Here is a 23,742-nt window from a genome sequence, read left to right as displayed (position 1 = left end):
CACTATCCTCAGAGGACGGGAAAATGGCATTTTGAGTTGAGATGTTGAGGACAGACTGGTGATTGAGAGCCAAACTGCACATTGTATTGAGAATCCATGATCAGATCCTTCAACATATATTTGAACCTTTAAAAGTGAGGGGAAGGGGAGAGATGGGAATTAGAGCTGTAGCGCCAGGGAAAACAAAGTTAACTTTCCTCCCCCTCTGCTGTTCCCCAGTCAGAACTGCTACCACACATGCATCCTCCCCTGAAGCTGCTGTTAGCCACACTAAGGAGAAAAGAAAGAAAAAGAGATGTCCATCTTGCTTTCCTACAGGAACGAATAGTAGTGTGCAATATGTGTGTTCATATGGGAAACTGTGTAGGGGTGGGAGAAACTGTTAACTCCCCTTCCCCAGTGTAGTGTATAGTTTGGCCCTGAGTATGTATACTCATTAACAGACTGTATAAATTTCCTATATGGTAATTGGGTTTCTCTGTATTGAACAGTCCGTAAAGATTCATACACTTTTGGAGGAAATTACACAATAAGATCTACAGTTTAGTATAAATATGCTGGTTTAGTTATTAATAGTACACCAAGAAGGATCTTTAGGACATTCTCTGTGTGTGCATGCATGAAAACACAGTAGTTTTACATCAGAAGCTGTAATTAACTCAGGTAAATCTGTTCACTAATCATTGTTAAATTTCTGCAAAATTATAGCAATTTGGAGGAGAAACATATGCTGGCATATAAACACATGCTGTCTGAAATCACAAGTTGTTGAGAGTATGTTCTGTTGTGTACATGGTTATAAAACAAAAATATTTAGATTGAGTAATTTCCAGCTGTTACCACAAACAACCATTGGCATGAATAATTTCTCCTTTTTCCATTCAGGTGGCCTCCAGGATAAGAAGTTTGATGTGGACAAACGAGGCATTAATCTCGGGGATTTTAATGACATAATGAGAAAGGGCCGGTCTGGTTTTCGCCCTCCTAATTCCAAAGACATGGGAACCCAAGATACTGGGCCTTACTTTGAAAAGGTGAGACAGATTTCCTTGGTTAGACTCCACTGGAAGAACAGTTTGTTTGCATTCCATAAAGTATTGTAGTATAGAAAGCTGGAAGACAAGAATGCTTTTGTGGGTTAAAATCAACCAGCTCCCAGTTAAGATAGATAAATATGAGCAAAGAAAGTTCTGTCCCTTTGGTGAGGCGTTGATGGTTCTGTAATCTCAATGATTCATTGATACATCTTTTGTAAGAAGCTCTCTTATATAAATAGGGAAGCATAATCAATCTTATGTCGATAAATGCAAAGTATTATGCATCAGATACACAGCTAACAAAATCTGTGAGCACTTTCCTAAACACGTTATTTTTGGAGACTCTGTGCTACATGGCTAGTTCCATGACTGTTAGCAATAATGGCTTTTTTAGACATCTATCAGCTGTCTTGGAAGACAGTGCGTATTTTAAGAGCCCTGTTGATCATCACTGTGGTTTTTTTCAATAGAAGTTATATTTTTTAGAGGACCCAAACAGAAATGGGGGCTAAACCAGAATTCTCATCAAAGATGCTTTGGTTCAGTTCTACTTGTGTTCTTGCTTAATGGAGTCCCCAGGCATTAGGGTTCAAACCAGAAATACAAAGGGCAGTTCCATATGTCAGAGCTTTTCTTATGTGGAAAGAAAGCACATCTGTAAAAGAAACACTAGTCCATAAAGCAGCCTTAAATTGTCTTAAATTGGCCTTGATTCTAACCTATCCAGTAGAGAAACCAGTCATTCAGAGCAGTCATTGTCAGTCTCAAGATGAAAGGTACACAGCTCCCTCAAAATGGATTCCTTGTCTCTGGACTGGCCAGGAGGTCTGCTGCTTACCAGCACCTGATCATCTGCTGGGATATTCTTTTGTTGTTGTTTCCAGAGAGCCTTTAATGACAAAATATTGAACTGTGTGTAAGGATGTCAATTCTCTCGCTTTGGATGAGAGATGTTCACACTTGCTTGCATAATGTAATAGATGGAAGGCCAAAGCCAAATCCCTTAAATAGTTAAAAAAGCAGGTACTGTTACCAATTAGTGGAAGTGTGTAGAAGAAAGAACTTTTTCTTCACTTGGTTCAATATGATCTGTTTACCGTAGCTATAATACAATGATAGGTCTCCTAAAGTGGCTGTTCATAAGTTCCTTTAAGCAGGCTAGTATTAACTTTTGGAGAGGGTTTTTAATGGATGTGTTGGCCGTTTTGGCTCTCTGCTTTCAGGCCGCATCTCCAAACATAAGTAGTTCATTGTGTCAGAATTACCCTTTTACTGGTTGAAAGTACGTACTAATTTTGCATATACTTGGTCACTCATAGTCACTCTTTCTCTCTTTGCATTCTGTTGCTTCACTAACCAACTCCTGCTGCTTCAGCTGACTTTGCCTTTCTCCAATCAAGATGGGTGCCTTGGGGATGAGGCTCCCTGCTCTCCCTTCTCCCCTTCTCCCAACTACAAGCTATCTCCCTCTGGTTCCACACTACCCAACGTCTGCCTTGGGGCAATCGGCTCAGGGCTCAACCCCCAAAACTTCGCTGCTAGACAAGTAAGGAGGTCGCTTCTTGGATGTAATGCGTCTCGGCTGAACCCTGTGCTTAAATCCTGGTCAGCTTGTTTTTCACCACTTTTTAATTAAAAGAGGTTTTATTCATGGAAATATACTAAAATAAATCAGTCTGCAAGCTTTAATTCAGGAGTCCATCAGTTCCTCTGTTTCCTTCCGGTCATTCAGTCTGTTGGTTGTGTCTGTTACTTTGACCTCTTACTAACACTTTGTAGCAGTCTCTGTGGATTTGTAAATTTTGGAAGGTCCTGCAAAAAAAAGCGTACTTCCCACATTGTTGTAAATTTGGCATTAAATACCCCAGACCAAATTTTCATACAAAAAACTTTGTCTAGATTTCATGCATTGAAATGAGGAGTTATTTATTTAAAAGATTCTGAGAACAGTTTGGGGAGAGTAAAAAGAAAAGATTAACAGTATTAATATTATCAGTTTGGAAATCTCTGGCACAAGTTGTAGAGGATTAACGTGTAGAGCGAGTGTATAGGGTGGGATGGGGTTATTTTTGCAAAAATAAGTTGCAGTCAGTAATAAGAAACAAAGCAGTATACCATAAAAAGTAATCTTGGCTTTTGGAGGCTTGCACCAATCACGTTCAATATTAGAGAAAGTCATATTGCTCACAGACATTTCTAAGGGTATTTTTAAAATGCCATATGTAAGCTTTTAAATGCTTCTGAATAATTATTTGTTGGGAAAATAATGTATAGCTGACAGTATAGAAATGTTCTCATTTGTTTATTCCTGAATTTTTCTGTTACTGAATTTAATAAAAAATGTTGCCATCTACACCAGAAAACATTTAAAATACAAATTGACACGAAGGGCAAGTATTAAGATGTTCTTAAGCTTTCCTCTGGATCTTTTTCTCTACTCTCTAAATGTACATTATGTAAAAACAAAATTGTAAGAAGAAATACAAAAAGGATGCTAAGCAAAGGAAACAATAATTAGTATCTTCTGAATATTAGAGGCGCAGTTGAACTCCAGTGGAACATTACTATTGTAATATTATCTAAAGCTGAGTCTTGAAACAATTGTGCTCATCATTTGGTTGAATTTTATAGGGGGGCAATCAAGGTCTGTTTGGAAACAGCACAGCACAATCGAGAGGAATGCACCCACCAGTGCAGCCACTAAATCCTTCCCCCAATATCCGGGCACAAGTGCCTCCCCAATTTCTTTCTCCCCAGGTAAGTAATAAAAGGTTAACTATAGATAATGCATTGTAGTCTATTTTTAGTTCCACATATGGAGTTGCACTTTTTGAGCAAACCACATATGGAATCTTCTTGAAAATTCAAACGAATGAGGTGGTACCAGCCTTCTTCCCACAGCGACCTGCTTTTATGCCCAGTCAGGAACCAAGTGACAGAAACCGTACTATCTTCGACGTGGTCTCTGTGCTTCACACCCATGGGATCTAGTGCGCATGCGCTGGATCGATTGGTGCTGTAGCAAGCTCTTTTAATGGATTTTCGCGCCCAGTCTCACGGGCATGCTCAGGAACCCCACCGTGCATGCCCAGAGGGGTGGGCGCGGACATCCCGCCAGTTCCTTTCTTACCGCCGCTTTGAGTAGACCTCTTCTTCATCGCTCCGATCGGTTCGCTGTTAGCTTTCGCCACACAACCGTTAGGAATTATTTCCAATCTTTTACTTTAATTTTTGGTTGTTTCTTCTTCAAAAACAGTTAAAAAAAATTTTTTTTTTGCTTTCTCCTGAGTGGGAGTTTACCTCAGGCATTATTTTTTTTAAAATGTCAAACTGAGGGAACTAAACCTGTCTGTGACCATGAATGATGTCTTCACACACTAGATGAGGTGTACATTGTTAGCGTCTCCTCAGTTCAATGCAGTGTGATTAAGAAGCACACCAACGATCTTTGGACCCTAATATGGGAGAAAATGTTGGCTGCTTCATGATCTTGCTGGTGTGTCCCATTCTGCTCCTTTCAGTCCTCCTAAAGTGAGACCCAGAGCTGTGGCTTCCTTGATTCTGACTGCACATTGGATAGCCCACCCAGCATGACTTGCTGAACATGACTGTCATTATTGAGTAACTATACAGTCATACGTCCTGCTCCTCTTCCTCCCCTTTGATGGCAGACTGTTGTGCATTAGCAGTAGAAATGGTAATGGGCAGCATGATAATGGCTGCATTCCTCACTCATTCTAAAGGCCTAAGAGAATCTGGTTGATGGGAAGCAGGGTTGGTAATACTCACTCCGTAAGAGATTAATACAAAGTTCTGTTTGTAAGAGAGTATAAGGCATAACCTCAGATAAGAGGCTATATGAACAGGAAAGAACATTGGTTATAATTAAATAAGTTTTGTTTTGTGTTCGCGAAGGAGTTATAGTAGTAAATACCTCAATTTTGTTGCTGTTCTTATCTTTCTGTGAGTTGGAGAGACTCAGTTCTGTTTTTTACCTGTGTGCTTAGTGTGAGACTTTGAGGTGCTGTCCAGCCTCTCCTTTAGGATGTCAGTCCCTGCTTTTCTTCACACAGCACAGAGATAGAGAGATAGAGAACAAAACATAAGTAAGCAAGAAGCATATCTTCTCATTGATATGCCTTGGCCTCTGCATTCATGCAGCCAAGTGAGAGAAGGCAGCAAATTGGTTCTTCCTCTTCCTCGTGCTGTGGCCTCCTTTCTTTTCTTTTCCTTCCATCTTCCCTTTAGATAACATGAAGGAGTGAGGTTATGCATGGATTTTCTAAAAGGCCACAGTTAGGGAGCAAGGGGTTTCATTCTCATGCAGTGCATAACTCAGTGTAATACTTAGGAAAACTACTAGTCAACCAGGAGCACTGCAACAAGCAAATGAAATATAACATGCTAGCTCTAGAAGTCATCTCCAACTTTAATAATGCAGTCCTAAGGGTTGTCTGTGCCACAGCAGCTGGGTGCCAGTCTAATAGAGCAGCTAGTCTGCCTGTTGTAGGGGTGTCTGGCCAGGGTCTTTGTAGGGCTGGGGAGGCAGCAGTTGGGTTCTGGGGAAGCGGAAGCTCCCTTAGGACCCCCCCCCCCTTAGTACTGTAAAATACTAAATCTATATTCTTTAAAATAAATAATGCACATATATTTCAGGTAACATTTTCATGTGCTTATGCACACAGTTTCAAGTCTGTAAAGTGCACCTCTGTCCATATCGTATTTGTTGTGTTCAATTTGTAAATGGTTTTTAATCTAGTTTTTACATTTGTATGTGGAATGTTGACTTAACACATTATGTGCCTTTTTGTTCAGCATTAGTGGAAGAGGGTATCCTAGGTAGGTTACTCTGAAGTGGAGATATTCAGTTTTACAATGCTTTGTCCCTTCCTGTGAGAGGAGTCCCCCCACATACACACACACTTGAGTTGCGGGTAGAGAGTTGAGACTTCTCTCTGAATGTCTTGGTAATTCTGTCAGTTCTTGTTGAAGTAGGTGTGTTCTCCTTTTTTGTACAGGTGTCTGCCTCTATGCTCAAGCAATTTCCTAACAGTGGTTTGAACCCAGGTCTTTTCAATGTGGGGCCTCAACTTTCTCCTCAACAGATTGCTATGCTGAGCCAACTTCCACAGATTCCTCAATTTCAGCTTGTAAGTAGATGTGATCCTTTTTTTACCAAACATTTTTGAGTCTGTTTTTGTAGGCTTGATATACTTGGGAACATTTCATGCATTGTATATATTGTATGCTACTGAGTTCAACTTCCTCCTACCCTTCCCCACATTGCAGCCCCAAATGCCCCTGGGAATATTGTTTCTAATGGTTAGCTGGGGGGGCACATTTGGACTGGGTGGGTCAGAAAATTGTGCTAAAGCTTTGTAGGATTCAGTATGCTTTTTGTGGGGGGGGGGGACCTTTACTAACAGTTGGTAAGAAAATTTAACAATGTCTTTCAATGGAAAGTAGCCGTGTGTTGACATTTCATCTTATTTGTACTTAGAGATGTAAAATTGCTGGAAATTCTGAAGCTCTGGAGGGGGGGAATTTTTCTGTGGTATTTTTTGTTTTTGTAAGGGAAAACTGAAATTTGTGGGGAAATTGAAATATATACAAAACTTTCATATCAAACCTAAACTTGTTATATTGATTTAACAACATAAAATTACCAGTAAATACATTATAACATGTTAATTGTTGCCAAAATTATTAATTTTTAGCAAAACGTTCTTGAATATGTTGTGTATGTTTGTAGTATGAGAGGTTTTTCCCCCCAGTGCTCACCAAAATTTCCCAATTTCTACATGGAAAAAATTGAGAAAATCCTAAGATTTTTTTATGCTGTACATTTGGAAAGAGTGAAATGCTTTTTTCATTCAGAAAGAAAACCTATTTTACAGGATTTTTTTTTCATTGCTCTCTTAAATTTGAGCAAGATTTGAGTCCAGGAGCACCTTAAAGACCAACAAGTTCATTTTTGGTCTTCTATGCAGTTCTACATTGGGACTGTGCATGTGCAGGCCTGCCATCAGAGATGTTTTTAAGCTAAAAGGTCACTAGGGGATGCTGTGCATCAGAGTCCTTGAGTACCGTTCCTGCCTAAGCAGTCATGTGTTTTGGCGCAGCTGTTCCCCCCCCCATCCAAGTCAAAGCACAAAGAGAAGCACGGAGTGTAACAAAGACAACAGCAGGCATCAGTTCCAGAGCCGGAACTGTCCGTGAAGGTTGAGGAGGTCATTCCACCACCCAAGACACTCTCCCCTTGACTGGTTTCTCCACCTCTGGCATTTTCTGAAGGCGAAATTGAACCTGATTGAGAAGCCCCATCGGTTCTGTGGGCACAAGTGCCTCAAACCATGCCATGACCTCCATACTCTTTTTTTATGTCACCAGCTTACCGCCCTGAATGTGGAAACTAGTATGGCACTGCGTTGAGGTTGATTATGGGGCAGAGTTGCCACTCTCCTCACAGGTTCTGTAGAGACCACAGCTTCTGCCACTGCGTCAAGACAGACTCCTTTATCAGTTCTGGAGTCAAAAGGGGAAGAGGTTTATTTATGTATTAATTTCAATTTATTGCCCATCTTGCCAGGGCAAGCTGGTTCAAGGTGGCGTACAAGTTAAAATACAATAAAAACAGTAAAATACAATAAAAATTTCACAAACAATTTACATAAAGTGCTAGTATGTGCAGATGGCGACTGCTATAACATGGTCTGATGTAGGAAGGCCAATATCCAAATCTGTAACATGAGGGCCGTAACATGTTCAGTTTCTGATAGCTCATTCGTCAGTGGCGACTCCTAATCGAAGGCCTGGTGGAAGAGCTCAATTTTACAGGCCCTGTGGAACTGTAAAAGGTCCCGCAGGGCCCTGATGTCTTCCGGGAGCTCGTTCCACCAGTGTGGAGCTGCCACTGAGAAGGCCCTAGCTCTGGTGATGGCCAATCTGGCGTCTTTCGGACCAGGAAGAGTCAGGCGATTTTGCGACCCTGACCTCAGTGCTATCTGGGGCACATATGGGGAAAGGCGGTCCCTCAGGTAGGCAGGCCCCCGACCATATAGGGCTTTAAAGGTCAAAACCAGCACCTTGAAGCAAATCCAGTATGTTATTGGCAGCCAGTGCATGTACCTTCAGCACAGGTTGGATGTGATCTCGTATAGAGAGGCCCATCAACAGCCTGACTGCTGCATTTTGCACTATCTGCAGCTTCCGGATTTGGGACAAGGGCAGCCCCATGTAGAGAGCGTTGCAGTAGTCCAATCCCGAGGTGACCATAGCATGGATCACTGTTGCCAGGTCATTGCGTTCGAGGAAGGGAACCAACTGCCTAATCAGCTGTAGATTGTAGAAGGCTGCCTTGGCAGTGGCTGCTACCTGGGTCTCCATTGTTAAGGCGGCGTCCAGGAGCACTCCCAAACCTCCTGACTCTCTGCGCTGGCAGCAGTGGCGCCCCATCGAAGGTCGGTAGTGGGATCCCTACCCCCAACCTGCTCCAACTCAGGTATAGGACCTCCGTCTTCATCAGATCCAATTTCAATCGGCTCAGTCTAACCCAGTCCGTCACGTCCTGAAGCACCCGATCCAGATCATCTGGGGTAGAGTCGGACTGACTGCTCAACAACAGATATAGCTGGGTGTCATCTGCATATTGGTGACACCTTAGCCTATGCCTCCGGGCAATCTGGGCAAGGGGGTGCATGTAGATGTTAAATAACATTAGGGATAGCACCGTCCCTTGGGGAACCCCGCAAACCAGTGGGTACCTCTGGGACGTCTGTTCCCCTAACGCCACCCTTTGTCCCCAACTTTGGAGAAAGGAGACAAGCCATTGCAGGGCAAGCCCCTGAATCCCAGTGTCGGCGAGGCAGTGGATCAGTAACTGATGGTCAACCATGTTGAATGCCGCTGACAGGTCCAACAACAACAGTACCACTGTGCCGCCCCTATCCAGATGCCTCCAGAGGTCGTCTGTGAGGGTGACCAGTGCCATCTCCGTTCCATGGCCACAGAGGTTAGTTCAGGCATGGCTTCGGACCTGTGTCCTGATGAGGGACTTGGAGATACCACTCCAATTTCCCCATCCAAGGATCTGAATATAGGGAAGTTTGTTCCCTGGAAATCTTGTCAGTCTTTCTGGAGGTACTGGACTCAAATCCTGTTCTACTGCAAACCGGCATGGCGACAAACCTGAAACTACCCCCAAATCTGCCAGATTTTAAAGTCCCAAGATGCCTTCATGCCATATCATTTGAGTGTGGAAGCCCTTGTCTTAAGAAGCATTTTACTCATTCTAAAGGAGAAAATATTTCATGGGAGTTAACTTTCATTCCCAAATTTTCCACTGGAAAAAGTGAGGGGGAAAATAGTTCCTGGGAAAAATGAGGAAAACGTATATTTCCCCCCCTGAATTTTTGTGGTTTTTTTCCCTCAGGCCTTCACATCTCTGTTTATACTTGTGCTTATAATAAGTTAAGCCTGCTACTAGAAAGACCACAGGGGAAAGTATTGTGTTCCTCTAGAAGCTATACCTTTCACACTATTATTGTTTCATTACAAAGAATGCAATGCTGTTCAGATTTGCCAAAATATGATGTGTGCTTGCCAGTAGTTAATTCTTTTAAGAGTTATGGCCAGAATAAACCAATTTCTTTGTCTTCACCTGCCTTGCAGGCTTGTCAACTTCTCCTCCAGCAGCAACAGCAGCAGCAGCAGCAGCAACAGCAGCTGTTACAGAACCAGAGAAAGATTTCTCAAGCTGTGCGACAACAGCAAGAGCAACAGGTACAGCATAGGGGTGTGCAGTATTTTTTTAAATGGGAAATCCCGAATTTTTTCAGGTCCAATAAACCTAAGAAGGAAAATACTGTTTAAAAAAAAAAAAAAAAAGCTCGCTTCTCCTGCAGTCCAATTTAAACCAGGCTGCAGGAGAAGTGAGCCCCAGGAGCTGCTGTGCCACGTGGAGCACATTGCTCCTGACGGCACAGGAGATCCTCAGGCTGTCTTCTGCCATCCCTATAAACTTTAAAGGGACTGCAGTAGAAGCCCAAGAAACAGATCTGTTTTCAAATCTGCCTGGTAATCCCTGAATATATCCGGGATTTTTTGAGGAATTTTTTTCCCCAGTTTCCTGAGAAAACCAAGATACATTTGGGATACTGAAATCTACCTGAAAAATATCCATAAGGTATTTTTCAGGTAGATTTAGTACAACATTGTCTGATTCATGTACTCGGCGTGCACAGGTTGATTTGACAGTGTAACAGGAAGATGCTACTCAAGCCCTAATCTCCCCTTATTATAATTGTCACTTGGGGTGGCAAGATTCGATGCACGGCAAAATCAGTTTGCTCCCTACTATGTCACTCAACCCAAGTCCATATCCATTGCCTGCCTGCTTCCCTCAGTCCCACCCACACACCCTCCGGCCACACTCTTCCCCTCACTCTCAAGGGAGCTGTCCAATGGCATGGACGCTCCTGCGGGGAGGCAGAGGACGGCCCCGCCTGGCCTTGCCACGGCCTGCTTGCTGGCCCCAGCCTGAGCCACCCTTGGCCGGCACCACCGACATCACCTTTTCCCTTGCCAACCTCTGTATGCCGCCTGCTCGCCCCTCCCTCCACCACGCTCGCCGCCTCCACTCGCCTTGGCCATGACAGTGGCACCAGGAGGAGGAATCTGAGGTGAAAGAACGTGGGGAGGGGTGCTGGGCAGGCAGGAGGGAGGGAGGCGGCCAGCGGCAGTGCTGTGGCTGCCCCGGAAACAGAACATTGGACATGCCAGCATCTCCCCTGCAGTCTCCACAAAGCTGTTGGGCGCCATGGACGCTCCGGCGGGTGCTCCCACAGGGAGCCAGGAGGACAGTCCCGCTTGGCCTTGCCATGGCCTGGTCGCTCCCTCCCGGCCCGAGCCTCACTGGCCTGCGCCACTGACACCGCCTTCTCACCCGCGGCAGCCTCCCTCCTCCACGCTCACTGCCTCCACTCCACCTGGCCACGACACCAGCAGCACGAGGACAGCTCTGAGGTGAAAGCCCGCAGGAAGAGATGCCAGGCAGCCAGGAGGGAGGGAGGCGGCCAGCACCGTGGCCGACTCAGCACACTCCAGCTGGGGATGCAAACAACAGCACGAGGCCGCCAGGATGGGCAGGTGCCTCTGATGGCGGGGGAGAGGGTTGGGGGCCTGGGGGGAGACCGTGGAGAGGAGACCGTGAGGTCCCTGAGCGGACAAAATTCATGATAAACCGTTATGGGCCTCGGGTGGACTGCAAGCCACTCGACTCCACAGGAGAGGGAAACACTGCCGGCCCAGCCCATCGCACCTCGATAACAGGCTCTCAGAAGGGAGCAGAAAGTGTGGGGGGGGGGGCTCTGTCTGCTCGGAGACAGCCTGCCCACGGAACTGCTGGCGGCCCATCCCTTCGCCCTGCCGCTTACAGCGTCTGGGGAGCGGGAAGAAAGCGGCGGGCCGGGGAAAGGAAAGGCCCCACGTCTAGCTACAAGGCTCATTGTCTCGCTTCCACAACGGCTTTGTTCCTAGTACTTCCTCTAAAGCAACATGCTCTTTTGTTTGTCCTCATAATTGTATCTTATAAAGCTCATTATGATAATTTTATTTCCTTGGCTGCAGCTTGCCCGTATGGTGAGTGCCCTTCAGCAGCAGCAGAGGCAGCCTGGCATGAAACATTCTCCATCCCATCCAGTTGGGCCGAAGCCACATTTAGACAACATAGTACCTGGTAGTCTGAATGTGGGTCTCTCAGATTTACAGGCCAAAGGGCAGATTCCTGGATATAGTTCAGGTAAGTGTAGCAGATAGCTGTAACTGTTTCCTAGTTTTATTTGTTGTGGAACCAAAATCTGTTAATACTCGACTGCACCAAAAATAAGGCATTGGATTTGTGGTTTATGTCAGTTTTGTGGCTGAAACTGCCTTGTGGAACAGAAGTCTAGCTTTGGTTTCTTTCCCACAGAGTGTTACTCAGTGTTATGCTGACTCACTAATTTTATTTTAAGATTGATGACCTTAATGTAGGATAGCATTTCATAAGTAGCTTACTTGTACAAGATCATAAACCAGCCTCACAACACATGCCTTGCACTATCAGTGTGATTAACATGATTTGACAGCCTAATTGGGAAGCAGTTAATTAAACCTGAAGTATTTACAAGAATCTTGACTGCATTTTCTTAACCATTACATTAGCCCCTTGTTCCATACATTGTAGAGCTGATATAATGGAGTCCTCTGAAATGCAAAGAGCAAAACAAAGGTCAAAGCAGCTGTTGGAGGTTAGAAGTGTCAAGGTTTCTTGATTTTTTTCTGGCCAGTAGTCTCTGGGGTAGTACTTCTCAGTCTCTCTGAATAGTGATTCCGTGAACTTGCCTTGCAGTGTAATTGGTACCTTATTTACACAAATGTTCTATACAGAGTTGCTTTATGGTTCTGTGCATTGAAAGCACCTGTGATCGGATCCTGGGCAAGATTATGAAACTGAGTGGAGAAAGGGACTGACCTCTGGTCCAATGAATGGTCTGGTGGCATAGTTCTGTGGCTGAATTTGTGTATCAGTTCCTGAGCAGTGCCTGGATGGGAAACTGCTTAAGAACCATACAAGTCTGCCTAATGCAAATTACTTGAGTAACCTGAATTGTGATCAGAGGGAGGGCTGGATTCTGCAGTATGTGAAGTCTGCAGTAACCTCCCGTTCCCCCAGATGTATCATTGTATTGCTTGCATGTGCTTATGTGGAGGTGTGAAATAGGGCTCTACTGAACCTTATTGGAATCTTTCCTGTGAGTGATGAATCCATGAAGTAAGTGGATCATGTCCTGTGTGTGTAAGATTGAAGTGGTGTTTACCACATGTGTCTGAGATTTTGGGAGCTGTTGAGAAGCTTGTTTATTTAATTCCATTGAAAACTGGACACTTGTATTCATCTGATGAATAATGGCTATCTAGGGAGTGTTTTGAAGAGAAACATAGTGCTCAGAAATGCTGAGACAAGTTGAGTAGCAATGTTGGAGAGAGTAAAGGGCCTTTCCTTTGGGGAAAAGCTCATTTTTAGAACTGTTGTTTTTGTGTGGTTCTAGATATTGTAGTAAACTGAACTGGTCCCATGGTTTGGGTTGGTGCCAGGAAGCTACACTGATCCCAGGGTATGGTCTGAAGGCATATCTTGTACCAATGTTGCAGAAGCTTAAGTAGGTAATGGGCCCGGTCAGTGCTTTTTTGGGAGACCTACTGGAAGCTATATGTATTCTCTGAGTTTCATGAAGGAAAGTTGTGATAAATATATGAAATAAATAGTAAATACTGTAGTGTATTTTATGTTCTAAATCTTACCTAGGTTATTATAGTTAAAGAGTCCTAGATATCAGGCATTCGTTAGCTGTTTAACAAAGTGAAACACTGCGGCTTATGGCGACCCACTAGCAGACGCGTCCCTGGCAGCTCCCGGGGAGGTGATCCACGCACTAGCGGCTCGGGGGGGGGGGGGGCAATTGTCCGCCACTCCCCTGGAGCCTTTGTGATAGGCTCCTAGCCATGGGACTTTTGAAGGGTAGCCTCTTCGCCAGCGCGATGCTGGGGAATTGAGGCGCTCTTCCACCCTGACGGTCCGGCCGTTGTGTGTTCGCAATGGAACTCGAGCCGCCGACTGGGACAAGCGTTGGCGATCAGGCATTTTACACGTACCTTTGGCAAGGTCTCCGGACCAACAATGAACAGTGAGTTGAGTTAACTGAACACACTGGGATTATAAAAGAAAGCTCCCCCGGGAACAGTGAGACTAGCGAGTGGGGGAGGGGCCCCTCCCATACGCATGAACGAAGTAATGATTTTTTAAGGGGGAGTCGAAGTATAAGCTTGAAAATCTGTTTTGAGAAACACACCAGAGCACCAATAAGCGTTTGGGCGAATTGCAGAGACTTTAGCAGGTTCTTTTTAAAAGTAAACAATCCGCTAACATGGCAGGAGAAAAAACGGAGAAGGAGACGCAAACGAAACTAAAACCTCCTGGAAGTATGAGCCCACAACCGGAAGGTACCACCGAATTTTCTAAACTGTTAGCAGATTCTTTGCGCCCTCTACTGGACCAGATGACAAGCATCAACCAACAGCTGACAGCATTAAACCAGAACTTTGCAGCCCAGCAGCTCCAATTGAATTAAACTAAAAAATTGTCAGAGCAAACAGCTGCGAAGGTGAAGAAAATGGATACCAAATCGAAAAAGGTTTTTTAAAAAAGGTGCAGTCGTTGGAAAAGAAGCAAGTTTCTTCTGAATCTCAGTTATTGCAGATACAAATGGAGAAAGCCAACTTCGTTCTTCGATATCAAGGAGTCCCTGAGCCGCCGCGGCGGGAGGGCGGGGTAAAAGTCTAATAAATAAATAAAGACGAGAATCTAAAATAAATGTTGAGTGAGGCGTTGGCTCCAATAGCAGATTTAAAAATGGAATATCTTACAAGTGAAACGGATGTGGTTTATAGAGCCTATTCCGTGATAGCATTGTAGACTAAAACTGATACAAGCTGTTGTAATGATCTCCTATACTTGGGGTTTTAGTGGTTTTCTTTCCTTTCTCCCTTAGTTGTAGTTTCCCCCTCCCTTTTTTTCATTGTAGTTTATAGAAAATGCAATAAAAAATCCCCTTCGGGGGGGGGGGGGGCAAAACAAAAACAAAGTGAAACACTGACACAGAGTAGGGTGGAGAGGGAACAGAATTGTGTACCAAGGTGTTTTTCTATGCTCATTTTAGTCATTACTGTAGTCACAGATAAACACTTAAATAATATTGATGTCCTGTGGTGGTTTTACAGGTTTTGGCTCCAGTGGTGTGGATTATGGAATGGTGGGAGGGAAAGAAACTGGAACAGAATCTCGCTTTAAACAGTGGACTTCTATGATGGATGGGTTGCCCTCTGTAGCTTCCCAAGATGCCAATATGCACAAAAATGGTGAGACATTCTAGATTATATTGTCATAAATGGGAAATCAGAACACTTTTATAATGTTGCTTTACACCTGTGATAAAACAGTTGCTAGAAAATATAGTCCCAATTGTTTCATGACCACAGATGTTGCTCCCTGCAGGAGCTGTGATGTGGGTTTTTCTATTATGGATCAAGCTTTGGTTCTGCCCATCTTTCTCTGGCTCCAGTATGTATTTTTGCTTCTACCCCATGTTTGGAAAGAGTTTTTAAAAAAAATTTAAAACCCTTTCCCCTCATGTGGTCAAAGTGTTTCAATCCATTTAGCAATTCCTTTTTTAAAGCATTTATGTTTCTTGTTTGGCTGTTTTAAATTTGAGCGGGAGAGGTTGCCACAAGAGCCAACCAATTCTCTGCATATCCAGATTTTTCTCAGTAACAAGAAATGGTGGCTCATGGGTTGAGTTTGAAAGTTTGTACATCTGCCCAAATAGTATGAGCTTGTCTGTTGTCATCTACCCTGATTTTTCTTGTGTCATAATGTTTTCTAGGCACGATTGTGCCCCCTGGAAAAACTCGAGGGGGGTCACCCTACAACCAATTTGATATAATCCCTGGTGATCCACTGGGCAGCCACACAGGTCATGGTGGTGATAGCTGGTTACCTGCCAAATCTCCACCAACAAGTAAGATTGGAAGCAAATCCAGCAATGCCAGTTGGCCTCCAGGTAATTTTACTGTGCTGCTTGAAATCCTGTTCATTAGCTGTCTATCCATCTTGTGTTTGGAGATGAACCGTTACTACTGTTACAAAGTTATAAGCAGGGTTGTATCTACTTTGTGGGTTTTTAAAAAAATCAAAATAATACTCCAAGGAAAAGTTAAATTATGTGATCTATGTAAATTAAATTTAAATTGGACAATTTGTTGGGGGGTGTCAAGGAGCAGTACAGTGCTCTGAAGTCCTCCTACTGATCACTGGATCTTGTTCAGCAGTCTGTTTGACTTCTGAAATTTGAGTTCAGTAGTTCCTTAAAGACTAATATTTCCAGGGTATTAGCTTTTGAGAGTCAAAACTCACTTCATCAGATACTACTCTACTGCAGACCAACACAGCTACCCAACTGAAATAATTTGATTTATAAGTTTTCACCAAGCATTTCTCCTCCACCTATTTTCATTACCATAAGAGTTAGAAACTTGGTTCTTGAGGGTTTCTTGGTGAACCCTAAAATTCTCAATATGTCTGAATTCATACTCCATGATCTTTCTGCTTTGTGTAGAATCATGATATATGTGCCTAATTTTGCTGTTGAGGTTTTCTTCTCAGCTCCAGTCACATTTTATGTTTAGTTTTGCAAAATTCAGATTGTATTGAATAGTATGGAGCTGCACAAAGTAGCTTATTAATCAGTTAATCAGTTAATTAGTATATCCTACTATGATGTACTGCCTCAAACAATTGCAATCTTATTATTACAGTTAACTTTATGGAATTGGCCCTAGGTGGCGCTAGGTAAAGCTGCCAAAAAAGTGTAATCAGATTTACATTACTGTTAAGAATTTTGCTCTTTCTTTGTGTGCAAGAGACCCAGCTATACACACAAAAAAATCTGGTTTTATTGAGAGGAGAATGGAGCGCCCTCTATACTGGCTTCATTGCCCACGGATTTGCAGCCTTAAAGAGGCATAAATACCACAAAGTAGAAGCAAGAATTGGTTCTTGGTATCAGCCTTATGATCAGTCTTATCATTGTTTCCCCTGTGTGCCCTCCTAACCAATGTTCAGAGTACTTTCTAACCACTGGAACCTCTGTATGGTCATCAAAGATGTCACCATTTCAAAACTAAGATGAAGAAAATCAAACTTGATCTGTGTCCAGATCAAGGGAGGTGGTAGTTCCGCTCTATTCTGCTATAGTCAGGCCTCACCTGTAGTACTGTGTCCAGTTTTGGGCACCACATTTTAGGAAGGATGTTGACAAGCTCAAGCGTGTCCAGAAGAGGGCAACCAGGATGGTGAGAGGGTTGGAATCCAAGTCTTATGAGAAAAGGCTGAAAGAGTTGGGTATGTTTAGCCTGGGAAAGAGAAGGCTTAGAGGGGACATGATTGCAGTCTTCAAGTATTGGAAGGGCTGTCATGTAGAAGATGGAGCAGATCTATTCTCTCTTGCTCCGGATTGCAAGACTAGATCTAATGGGTGGAAATTACAAGGGAGTCGTTACCGGCTAAATATCAGGAGACTTTTCCTAACTGTAAGAGTGGTTGAGCAGTGGAACAGTCTGCCTCGGGAGGTGGTGGATGCTCCTTCACTGGACATTTTCCAGTGGAGGCTGGACGACCATCTTTCAGGCATGTTGTAGGTATGTAGGGCTATCTTTCAGTTATGCTCCTGCAGAGTGCAGGGGGTTGGACTAGATGACCTGGAAGGTCCCATCCAACTCTAACATTCTATGATTCTATAAACTGGTTGAAGTAAAAGATTAATAGAATAGTCATGGAATACCACCCATGTAGAATTTCTCATGTTCTTAAATAGACTCCTGTTAGTTTCATGGAACAAATGATGTAGTAATTTCAAGGGTATGCAGCCAAGACTGGGTTTACCTTGTGCCAAGATAGTACAAATTTTTGTGTTCAAAATAAATGTAGCATATTGAAATACTTTTTCCTTGTGCAGAATTGCATTTCCCCCCATAATTGTTTTCCTTATGCAAAATTGCATTTCCTCTCCATAAGTTAAAATAATTTGTTAATGCTTGGTTGTATAGGGGTGGGGGAGGCATCTGTTTTGATGAGAATAGCTGGTGCAGCGCTATCATATGTGTCTTCTATTCTTTCACCATCTGCATGCTTTCATTCCATAACCCTTTTCTCTGTAAACCTAAAGCTACAAATGCTTAAAAAATAACACCCACTGTACGAAATCCAGAGATTTTTGTCCCCAGAGCATAGCATAGCCAAGAGAGTATGTGCAGCAGTAAAATACATGCTGGAAAATTGTTTTTGAAATAGCATCTAATAGTTGCTGTTCTATTTCAGAATTTCAGCCAGGAGTGCCGTGGAAAGGTATTCCAAACATTGACCCTGAATCTGACCCCTATGTGACCCCAGGAAGTGTACTGGGGGGTACAGCCACATCCCCCATTGTAGATACTGATCACCAACTTCTGCGGGACAACACCACAGGTTTGTTTACAATACACATTTCTGCAAAAATACTGTATCTTGCTGTAATTAAGAACATAACTATTTTAGTTTTAATAATAAGTGGTTGGGGTCCAGGGGACATTTTGGACCAGGGCTGCTTTTTTTGCCTTGCATCACCATTCAGGTGACACTTAATCTCTGTTGGAATATTGTGCACCTATAATTGATGTGTTTGCTGTGATTTCATTGGATGTTATTTTTTACGGGCTTTATACAGGTGGATGTAGTAGAATGGAACTTCGGGTACATTTGATAGTTGGCTGATTGTCCTTGTGTTACTGGGGATGGTGGTGCTTGATCCTTTGATATGACAGTAAGTCATATTGAAGTACTGCTCATGTGATGGCCGTATGACACTAGGCAGTATGTTGTGCTAGAAGGATGAGCAGAAACATGTTCTGGCTTTTGCTGTCCTTCCAGTCTCTGCTGGTGGACGTATATTGGCTCATAGTGAACTCTTCTCTTCAAACCTTAATGCTGTGTAATGCCAGATCTATAAAGGAAGTAAATCTCCCTTTTGCATGATGATTTGGTAGAGGATAGAATTGACTGATGGAGACCTGGCTAGAGGATTCTGAACGTAGTTCCTCACTGTCAAATAAGCATTTTTCTGGTTGTGTTCACTCTCCTTGCCTATTAAGAACAGAAAAGCTTATAAGTGAATTTTTACCAAAGCAGGAGAAGGTACCTCAAGAACACCATGCCAGTTTATCTCAGGGGTGACTAGCTGTATATATTGCCAAGCATTGACTGGCCAGTAAATAAATATTTCTTTGGTCTCTTTCCCAGCTTTGCTGGGTGGTATGATGAAGTGTGGCATGCATGGGCAGTAGTCCTCAGTTAATCTCAGAATCACTACACAATACCACTGTGAGGAAGGGCAGTGGGGTTTTTCCCACTAAAAATATTTTAGTGACCCTCTTCTGCAAGCTTCAACTCATCAGATGCCGTCAGTACGGTGAACATAAGAACATAAGAGACGCCAATGTTTGATCAGGCCAAAGGCCCATCCAGTCCAACACTCTGTGTCACACAGTGGCCAGAAATACCAGGTGCCATCAGGAGGTCCACCAGTGGGGCCAGGACATTAGAAGCCCTCCCACTGTTGACCCCCCCCCCAAGCACCAAGAAGACAGAGCATCACTTGCCCCAGAGCCCCTATCTATACCTTGTGGCTAATAGCCACTGATGGACCTCTGCTCCATATGCTTATCTAATTCCCTTTTGAAGCCGTCCATGTACTTTTTCCAAAGCTATAATATCCTTTTTAAGGTGTGGTGACCAGAACTGCATACAGTATTCTAAATGAAGTCGCACCATTGATTTATATAGGGGCATTATGATATTGGCTGATCTGTTTTCAATACCCTTCCTAATAATCCCCAGCATAGCATTGGCCTTTTTTATTGCAGTCACACACTCTCGACATTTTCAGTGAGTTATCTACTACAACTCCAAGATCTCTCTCTTGATCAGTCTCTGCCAGTTCAGACCCCATCAACGTGTATTTATATTTAGGATTTTTGGCTCCAGTGTGCATCACCTTGCACTTGGCCACATTGAACCCCATTTGCCATGTTGACGCCCACTTGCCCATCCTTGACAGATCCCTTTGGAGTGCCTCACAATCCTCACTGGTTTTCACCACCCTGAACAACTTCGTATCATCCGCAAATTTAGCCACTTCACTGCTTACTCCCAACTCCAAATCATTAATGAACAAGTTAAAAAGCAGTGGACCAAGTACTGATCCCTGCGGTACCCCACTGCTTACCACCCTCCACTGAGAAAATTGCCCATTTATACTCACTCTCTGTTTTCTATTAATTAGCCAGTTTTTGATCCATAAAAGGACTTGTCCTTTTATCCCATGATTTTTGAGCTTACTTAGGAGCCTTTGATGAGGAACTTTATCAAAAGCTTTCTGGAAGTCAAGGTAAATAATATCTATTGGATCCCCCTTGTCCACATGTTTGTTCACCCCCTCAAAGAACACTAACAGGTTAGTGGGACAAGATCTTCCCATACAGAACCCATGCCTCAACATGTTTTGTTCATCTATGTGCCTACTAATTCTTTCCTTAATAATGGTTTCCACCAATTTACCCGGTATCGATGTCAGACTGGCTGGCCTGTAATTTCCCGGCTCTCCTCTGGAACCCTTTTTAAAGATGGGAGTGACATTAGCTACCTTCCAGTCCTCAGGAATGGAGGCAGATTTTAATGAAATATTACATATTTTTTAAGAAGATCCACAAGTTCACATTTGAGTTCTTTCAGAACTCTCGGATGTATGCCATCTGGGCCTGGTGATTTATCAGTTTTTAAGTTGTCTATCAGTTTTAGGACCTCCTCTCTCGTCACCTCAATCTGACTCAGATCTTTCAACAACACCCCTCCCAAAATCAGCGGTTCTGGAGTGGGCAAGCACTTCTCATCTTCCACAGTGAAGACAGAGGCAAAAATTGCATTTAGCTTCTCAACCATTTCCCTATCATCCTTCAGTACTCCTTTTACCCCTTGGTCATCCAAGGGCCCCACTGCCTCCCTGGCTGGTTTCCTGCTTCTAATGTATTTGAAGAAAGTTTTATTGTTGGTTTTTACGTTTTTTGCCTTTCCCTTTTTGCCTGCCTGACCACAGACTTGCATTTTATTTGCCATACCCTGTGTTCCGTTTTATCAGCCTCACTGTGACTAGCTTTCCACTGCTTAAAGGAATCCTTTTTACCCATACGGTGATGATACCCACCATTATATCTCTTTAAATAAACCTTCCAGAAGCTGCTGTTTCTCTGCTGAGCCATTGCCTGAATGCTCTGGTTCAGTGAATAAGGGAGCATACTGAATCTAAATCTGTCTAAATAAGATAAAGGTAGTGCTGGTTGTTAAGGCTGATATTCATGAGGGTATTGTGCTACCTGCTTTGGACAGGGCAAGAATGTCTTTAACAGAGTCAGTCAAAAGTTTTAGGAACCTTGTTGGATCCAGCCTTCCTATTGCAAAAACAAGTGAATACGGTGGCCAAAGGTGCTTTTTTCCTGTTACATCTACCCCTGAAATTGTCTTCCCGTTTGGCCTAAGCCATACCAACAAATGTCGCAGTAATCCTAGCAAAGCTGATTCAAGGCTGCCCTTGAAAACAGCACAAGCTAGTTCAAAATGTGATGGCCCGATAATTAACTGCGGCCAGCTACTTTGTACCTGTGCTAACTCATAGCTTCCACATTCAATTCAGAGTGGTGGTTTTGACCATTAAAGCCCTTCACAACCTAGAGCCTACATACCAGAAGGACTGTTTCTCCCTGTATGAACCTGTGTGGCAGAGTCTTTTAAACTGTTTTTACCTACAGATTTCTTTAAACAGCTGCTGCCTAGTCTGGGCTTTCTCTATGGATGCCCCTGTGTTATGGAACAGCCTTCCAGAGTTTGTTAGGAAGGCACTTGCCCTCTTGATCTTTAAGAAACAGAGCATGACAGAAGTATTTAGGAGAACATTTGAGGTGGCATTTAGTTATTTAGAAGGCTGATTTTTTGTTTTCCTCTGGCTGTTATGTTCACTGTTTTTAATATGCTCTCATGTGAATTTTTTTTTAAAAAGTCACCTTTGAGTGCTTTTCAGGAGAAAGGTGAGATGAAAGATTTTAAAATAAAAACAAATAACTACATATAACTTCTGTGGCATTTTGCAGCTATGAACTATTTTTCCTTCAGGTTTGATGGCTACCTTTTATAACTAGCACGCTTTTTTCTTCCCTTACTTTCTCATAGGGTCTAATTCTTCCCTCAACACCTCGCTGCCTTCACCTGGTGCCTGGCCCTACAGTGCCTCTGACAATTCCTTCACAAATGTTCATAGCACTTCAGGTATGTTAGCTTCCATTGACCACATGTAAGATGATGAAATTTGTGAATTAAGTACTGTACACATGACAGAGGCCAATTCAGTAGAATGTATGCTCCTCCCAATTAGATTTGTTAATTTTTTTCTAAAAATATGTTTTAAGTCATGATTTGTTTGAGATAGATTTGTGGATCACAAGTCCTGTGTTATAAATTTAAATAGAATGCAACGTTTCCAGGAGTACCAAATTAATATTTCACACTTCACTAGAAGAGAAGCACAGCTTGTGCTTGAAGTTGAAAGCTGAGTGATGTAATGCACCAGCAACAATATATGTACACATTGTTTGCCAAGAGTGGCCTGTTAATGACTCTGGCCATTTGTGACATATAGCTTTCTGGGCTCCTTCACTGCTCAAATTATGACTCAGTTTATGCATTGGGCAGCCCCAGCATGCACAACTGCCTCTGTGAGTGTGCAGGATCTATGGCAGGCTTGCAGCCTGACTGGGGGGATACACCAATATGAAATGGTACCTACCTGGTGAGGTTGTACACCTGGTGGCTGCACCTGGTGGCATAATGTGTGATCCTGGCCAGGCTGCCTGCAGCTAAGAAAGTTAAAATATTCTTCACCATTTTGTGTCCTTCATAATACTTAGTTGGACAGCATCTCTTTGCTGCAGAAAGGATTTATAATCATGTCAGATACTACTTTAGTGACTTATGTCTAGTCTGACTTTTAATATCTTTAGATAATTTGAGATGTTTGTGTAGGGTAAATGCAAATTAACATTGAATTAGTCGCCTCTTAGGCAGATGATGATTTGTTCAAGCAGTGAAAAATAATAATGCAAATTCATGTTGTATCAGACTGTTGTTCTTTGCTTGCTAATCTGAATTCTGAATCCCTGTTTGTTTTTGTCTTTTTTTAATTTGATAATTGTAATTAACATAGATGTGACATTATCTGGGTTTCAGAATTCTTCCTTAAATATTAGAGGTCCGACATACCTGAGGGACCGCCTTTCCCTGTATATACCCCAGAGAGCACTACGGTCGGGGTCCCAAAATTGGTTGACCCTCCCTGGCCCGAGGGAGGCCAAGCTAGCTATCACCAGGGCCGGAGCCTTTTCAGTGGCAGCCCCTACCTGGTGGAACAAGCTCCCGGAGGAGATCAGGGCCCTGCGGGACCTTTTGCAGTTCCGCAGGGCCTGTAAGACGGAGCTCTTCCGCCAGGCATTTAATTAGGGGCCGCCGCTACTGCAGGCTCCTACTGCAGGCCGCTACAGCAGAGCCTGGCCCGTGGTCTTAACATCTAATTGACTATGAGCAGAAACATCGCGGAACATCTGGGCAGTGGAAATTTATTCCTGTAATATACCATCTAGATTAATTCAATCAGCCACCAGCACTTTGTATTTATAATGTTTTATTGTATGGTCAAATATTGTGTATTTTAATGTATTTATGCTTTTTATGGAAGCTGCCCTGAGCCCGCTTGTGGGGAGGGCGGGGTATAAGTTTGATAAATAAATAAATAAAATAAACAAGTGCAGCTGATTAAAGTGTTACTCGTTTACCCCGCAATCCTATCATGACTTCTTTCCTCCTGTGACCCAGTTATGAAAGAGGTGAAAAATGCTCACACTAGTGTAAATAATACATCTTAATAATTTGTTGCATAATTGCAAGAGACACTAGAAAATAAGAAATACCCTCTCT

At 43.2% G+C, this 23,742-nt stretch overlaps 1 protein-coding gene across 2 annotated transcripts in view; it reads left to right on the top strand.

The window, feature by feature from the left end:
• The window catches only part of TNRC6B (trinucleotide repeat containing 6B), a 171,224-nt gene that overhangs the window by 134,001 nt on the left and 13,481 nt on the right, over window positions 1-23,742 (top strand). Inside the window, exons 13-22 of one of the 2 annotated variants that reach the window (XM_015419237.1) lie at window positions 886-1,034; window positions 2,413-2,583; window positions 3,669-3,794; window positions 6,056-6,187; window positions 9,708-9,818; window positions 11,664-11,835; window positions 14,856-14,993; window positions 15,518-15,694; window positions 18,010-18,156; window positions 21,946-22,041. In XM_015419237.1, the coding sequence (XP_015274723.1) occupies window positions 886-1,034; window positions 2,413-2,583; window positions 3,669-3,794; window positions 6,056-6,187; window positions 9,708-9,818; window positions 11,664-11,835; window positions 14,856-14,993; window positions 15,518-15,694; window positions 18,010-18,156; window positions 21,946-22,041 (1,419 nt within the window). The remainder of the gene's footprint in view (window positions 1-885; window positions 1,035-2,412; window positions 2,584-3,668; window positions 3,795-6,055; window positions 6,188-9,707; window positions 9,819-11,663; window positions 11,836-14,855; window positions 14,994-15,517; window positions 15,695-18,009; window positions 18,157-21,945; window positions 22,042-23,742) is intronic. The other variant, XM_015419238.1, reaches the window with a different exon arrangement.

Source organism: Gekko japonicus, unplaced genomic scaffold (assembly GCF_001447785.1).
Source record: "Gekko japonicus isolate JY-2015 unplaced genomic scaffold, Gekko_japonicus_V1.1 scaffold37, whole genome shotgun sequence".
NCBI classification, from domain to species: Eukaryota; Metazoa; Chordata; class Lepidosauria; order Squamata; family Gekkonidae; genus Gekko; species Gekko japonicus.
The sequence above is the reverse complement of the archived record's forward strand: the minus strand, read 5'-3'. Positions and strand labels throughout refer to the sequence as shown.